Source organism: Salmo salar, chromosome ssa20 (assembly GCF_905237065.1).
Source record: "Salmo salar chromosome ssa20, Ssal_v3.1, whole genome shotgun sequence".
NCBI classification, from domain to species: Eukaryota; Metazoa; Chordata; class Actinopteri; order Salmoniformes; family Salmonidae; genus Salmo; species Salmo salar.
Window position 1 is genome coordinate 60,895,424 of NC_059461.1, and position 6,000 is coordinate 60,901,423.

Sequence of the window (6,000 nt, forward strand, 5' to 3'; positions counted from 1 at the left end):
GAACCTTAAAGGGTTCTTTGGCTGTCACCATAAGAAAACCCTTTTTGGTTGCAGGTAGAACCATTTTGGGTTCCATGTAGAACCCTCTGTAGAATGTGTTCTACATGGAACTCAAAATTGGTTCTACCTGACACCAAAAAGTGTTCTCCTATGGGGACAGCCGAAGAACCCTTTTGGAACCCTTTTTTCTAAGAGTGTACATCAATATCATGTCATTAAAAGTGTCTGTGAGATGACAATCTTTGAGTTCACACAGAGATGTACTGTAGTGGGAAACAGCTTAGGAGGTGTAGGCTGATGGTAACACTGTGATTGGTCTGTGTTCTCTGATGGTAACTGAATGGTATGTGTTGTCCTATACTAAGATGGTAAAACGTTGTACTGTGTGTGTCCTATCCCAGGTTAGTGACCCGGTTGCGGCTGAGTTCAGTCTGAACACTCAGATGTTGCTGCTGTCTAAAAGAACTCTGTGGCTGTCTGACGGATCCATGGGCTTCGGACAGGAGAGCGACACCGCCTTCTCACAAGGTAATGTAACACTACAAACAAACACCGCCTTCTCACAAGGTAATGTACCGCTACAAACAAACACCGCCTTCTCACAAGGTAATGTAACGCTACAAACAAACACCGCCTTCTCACAAGGTAATGTAACGCTACAAACAAACACCGCCTTCTCACACACACCACCTTCTCATGGGTCCTGATCAGAAGTAGTGCACTACACAGGGAATAGGGTGCTATTTGGGATGGAGGTAGCCCCATTGACTATCTGTTTGACTGATTGATTCATTACTGTATTAACTCACAGCTGATCTCCTCCCAGGGGATATGATCTATGGCAGAGTGATGGTGGATCCAGTCCAGAACCTGGGAGATTCCTTTATCTGTAACATAGAGAAGGTGTTCCTGTGCACCGGCGCAGATGGATACGTGCCCAAGTACAACCCCAACAACAATGAGTATGGCTGTCTGGCTGATGCTCCCTCGCTGCTCTACAGATTCAAGATCATCGTAAGTACAGTACTGTACAGTACAGGGCCCATAGTGCTCTGGTCAAAAGTAGTGCATTATCTGGGGATCGTTTGGGATGCAGACAAGGATGTAGTACAGGGTAAATTCACATGAATACCCTATACACCTTGACATGGTCCAATGTTGGTACAGTGTTTACTAGTGTTTCCCTCTTCTCCCCCTCCAGGATAAGGCCCAGCCAGAGACCCAGGCCAGGTCGTTTGGTAACGTAGGGTTCAGGGCTCTGCTGGCTGTAGACGACCCTCAGGCCCTGGCCCTGGTCAGACAGCCTGGATCTGACGGCTTCAGCATGGACTCTACAGCACTGTTCCAGGTAGGTCTCCCTGACCCTACGCAGCATAACACAACACACATCCTGCTTATTTACACCACACTATTTATCGATGACAATTCCTGTTATCTTTGAATCTTGACGTATTCTTTCTGCCAGTGGTTCTATAGCGAGCGTGAAAAGAATAGTGGAGAAGAAACATCCCTGTCTAATTCCTATTTCTAACACTCTCTTTCACTGCTTTAACTTATAAATGAATGATATACACCCATTGATTCTTGACGAATATAACTTAGAAATGCCTCATGAGCTTAGTTCAACTGTTGATGAATTTGAGAGTCATTACATTTCTCCAGGCCCAAAACAGAGGCAGGGTGTCGCTTTGTTATTGTTTCAATGAAAAACTCTAGCTTTAATGATAAGCAGTAGGACCAGAAATTGTTCCTTTCATTGTCAAGTAAACTACCCGGCCCTTATGACTAACCCTGTTCCACTGGTGTCCAGGTGTCAGCAGGGAGAGAGTGGTTCATCCACACCATCTACACTGTCCGCTCCAGAGAGAACGCCAACAGGGGCATCGGGAAGAGAAGTCTGGAGTACCACACACTCATCCAGCACAGCAGTATGGCTTCAGGAGGCCACTCCCTGACCCAACACAGCAGCATGGACAGAGAAACCCAGCGTCAAACTATGGCTGCAGGAGGACCGTCACTGTCCCAGTCCCAGTCTCGCTCCAGGCGGTCAGCAAACGGGGTGCCAGACCTAACAGAGGACATCGGCCTGGACAACAACCGTGGCACCAACATTCTCCATATCTCCCTGGACCTCAGCCGCCAGCGCCGCACCAGCCCTGACCGGGAGGTCCTCACTCGGGGTGTGGTGCCCAGGGAGCTGAACCATCCTGCTGAGAGCGAGGACGGCCTGGTCTTGATCATAGGGATCCTGGTGGGCCTCCTCCTCACCATCCTCATCATCATCGTCATAGTGCTAACCGTACGGTCCAGACAGGAAAAGAAGAAGATGGAGGTTCCCACGGCAACGTCATGCTCCACTGAGCCCATGATGACATCAGGGTTCACTAGCAGTGGCTTGGACAGCTCAGAGGTCTGACAGACAGACAGACTTCCTTCGACAGGACCACTGAGACAGACAGACTGACTGACAGACAGACATTCACCACAGAAAAATAAACGCTGACAGATATATTTTTTATTTTTTGTGCCTTTTTTTAATTTTTTTTTTTTTACATTGGGACATAAAGAGAGGGAGGGGACAACTGAAACAACACAATCAACAATGAGAGTTTATTTCCGTACAAAAACCTACTTGAAATCTTGCACCTCTTCTGCTCTGCTGTAGGGGAGACCATAGAGGTAAAACAATCTATCTATATGGGGAGACAGCCCCAACTAGGGAAGTACCTGTAACCTGTTCTGTTTAAGGCACTTGCCCGCGTTTATTATTGCTTTGTTTTATGATGTCATATTTGATCCCAAAAATGTTTATGATTTGTCCAAAGGTGCTAAAGCAGCAGATGCCTCTGTAATGTAAGATGGATGGTGGTCCAGTGAGTTGGTAAAAGACCATGTAGCAGGGCTATTCAGCTCCAGGCCTGTAGGATGGATAGTGGTCCAGTGAGTTGGTAGAAGACCATGTAGCAGGGCTATTCAGCTCCAGGCCTGTAGGATGGATAGTGGTCCAGTGAGTTGGTAAAAGACCATGTAGCAGGGCTATTCAGCTCCAGGCCTGTAGGATGGATGGTGGTCCAGTGAGTTGGTAGAAGACCATGTAGCAGGGCTATTCAGCTCCAGGCCTGTAGGATGGATGGTGGTCCAGTGAGTTGGTAGAAGACCATGTAGCAGGGCTATTCAGCTCCAGGCCTGTAGGATGGATGGTGGTCCAGTGAGTTGGTAGAAGACCATGTAGCAGGGCTATTCAGCTCCAGGCCTGTAGGATGGATAGTGGTCCAGTGAGTTGGTAGAAGACCATGTAGCAGGGCTATTCAGCTCCAGGCCTGTAGGATGGATGGTGGTCCAGTGAGTTGGTAGAAGACCATGTAGCAGGGCTATTCAGCTCCAGGCCTGTAGGATGGATAGTGGTCCAGTGAGTTGGTAGAAGACCATGTAGCAGGGCTATTCAGCTCCAGGCCTGTAGGATGGATGGTGGTCCAGTGAGTTGGTAGAAGACCATGTAGCAGGGCTATTCAGCTCCAGGCCTGTAGGATGGATAGTGGTCCAGTGAGTTGGTAGAAGACCATGTAGCAGGGCTATTCAGCTCCAGGCCTGTAGGATGGATAGTGGTCCAGTGAGTTGGTAGAAGACCATGTAGCAGGGCTATTCAGCTCCAGGCCTGTAGGATGGATGGTGGTCCAGTGAGTTGGTAGAAGACCATGTAGCAGGGCTATTCAGTTCCAGGCCTGTAGGATGGATAGTGGTCCAGTGAGTTGGTAAAAGACAATGCAGCAGGGCTATTCAGCTCCAGGCCTGTAGGGCAGCAACACTGCTGGTTGTCTTTTCTACCTTGTAGTTAATTGATTGACTGATTGATTGATTGATTGATTGATGTTACTGATTGGCTAGAGAGTCCCACAATGTAATCAGTTCCTGATTAGAAGGAAAGAATGAAAGCCAGAAGTGTTTCTACCTTCCAGGCCCAGAGTCGAATACCGGTATTCCTGGTATTCAGTTTTCAGTATGAACGCAAAATTGTCATAGAACTGTCATAGTTGTTAACGTGTATGTTTGTTATCCCGTGTCAAGCCACTGTCAATAGTCTGCTAACACTGGGAATATGTCCTACTATAATGTCCTACTATAATGTCCTACTGTAATGTCCTATTGTAGCTCTCTGTCAGACCTGGGTTCAAACACTATTTGAAATCTTTCAAATATATTTGCTTTAGCCTGCCTGGAGTGCCCATTGGGACTTTTATATTGGTTCCATTACAACAGGCACGCTCAATTGATCACAGCTGAAGTATTTTACATGATTCAAAATAGTATTTAAACCCAGGTCTGCTCTCTGTACTGAAGTATGGAGACTGATTCATGTTGAAGTTCAACAGGTGCCTAAGAATCCACTGGATGTTATACTGTAATATGCATCCCAAATGGTACCCTATTCCCTACTTTGCACTGTAAGTAGTGCACTATTTAGGGAATAGGGTGTAATTTGGGACACGTACTTAGATTGTCTCTATCACATGGCCCTTCTATGTGATGTATACGACCCCTACAGTAGGTGCTAAAGAAACACTTTCTATTTGTTTTGTTTTGTATGTATTAATGGTTATCTATCATTTGTGCCTGCCTTTGATTTTATAATTGTTTAAACTTAAAAAAATTGTGGGGGAAAATGTGTCACATCTACTGTAGGTAATTCAGGCTTTTTCTATCCAGAGTTCTAAGTTTATCACATTGTTTTTCGGATAATTGTTCTCTCAATAGTCCCAAAATCATGGTTGTAGTGACTTTCTATGGCTCCGTCCCAAATGGCACCCTATTCCCTATTTAGTGCACTACTTTTGTTCAGCGTCCATAAGGAATTAGGTTGCCATATAGGGAATAGGGTGCCATTTTGGACACATTACTATATCAGTGTGGTCCTGTATTTGAATACATACAGTACAGCACTGAATCTAATGATCTAATGAGAAAAGGTACTGTATATCCTGTAGGGAAGAGTGGGGTAAGTTGACCCATTTTTTTACGTTCAGCATCACTCCATCAAGGGAAATATAGTATTCTTTCTAACAAAGATATCTATACTGAACAAAAATATAAACACAACATGCAACAATTTCAACGATTTTAACGAGTTACAGTTCATATAAGGAAATCAATCAATTGAAATGAATTCATTAGGCCCTAATCTATGGATTTCACATGACTGGGCAGGGGCGCAGCCATGGGTGGGCCTGGGAGGGCATAAGTCCACCAACTTGGGAGCCAGGCCCACCCACTGGGGAGCCAGGCCCAGCCAATCAGAATGAGTTGTTTCCCACAAAAGGGCTTTATTACAGACAAAAATACTCCTCAGTTTCATTACCTGTCCAGGTGGCTGGTCTCAGACAATCCCACAGGTGAAGAAGCCAGATGTGGTGGTCCTAGGCTGGCGTGGTAACACATGGTCTGCTGTTGTGAGGTTGGTTGGACATCCTGCCAAATTCTCTAAAACAACATGGGAGGCAGCTTATGGTAGAGAAATTAACATTACATTCTCTGGCAACAGCTCTGGTGGACATTCCTGCAGTCAGCATGCCAATTGCACGCTCCATCAAAACTTGAGACATCTGTGGCATTGTGCTGTGTGACAAAACTGCAGATTTTAGAGTGGCCTTTTATTGTCCCCAGCACAAGGTGCACCTGTGTAATAATCCTGCTGTTTAATCAGCTTCTTGATATGCCACACCTGTCAGGTGGATGGATTATCTTAGCAAAGGAGAAATGCTCACTAACAGCGATGTAAACAAATTTGTGCACAAAATGTGAGAGAAATAAGTTTTTTGTGCGTATGGAACATTCTGGGATCTTTTATTTCAGCTCATGAAACATGGGACCAACAATTTACATGTTGCGTTTATATTTTTGTTCAGTATACGTATATTTCAGGATGTTGTGTATCCCTTGAAATAATCAGAATTCATGTAAACATTACAGTTTTGAAAACATAGCTTTTCCAAAAAAAGTGGCATC

At 45.3% G+C, this 6,000-nt stretch overlaps 1 protein-coding gene across 1 annotated transcript in view; it reads left to right on the forward strand.

Moving 5' to 3' along the window:
- The window catches only part of LOC106581006 (FRAS1-related extracellular matrix protein 2), a 105,295-nt gene extending 99,647 nt beyond the window's left edge, over positions 1-5,648 (forward strand). The window contains exons 23-26 of the mRNA XM_045703719.1: positions 402-528; positions 827-1,014; positions 1,202-1,348; positions 1,811-5,648. Of these exons, the coding sequence (XP_045559675.1) occupies positions 402-528; positions 827-1,014; positions 1,202-1,348; positions 1,811-2,416 (1,068 nt within the window). The 3' untranslated portion in view covers positions 2,417-5,648. The remainder of the gene's footprint in view (positions 1-401; positions 529-826; positions 1,015-1,201; positions 1,349-1,810) is intronic.
- Positions 5,649-6,000: the final 352 nt, after the last annotated feature.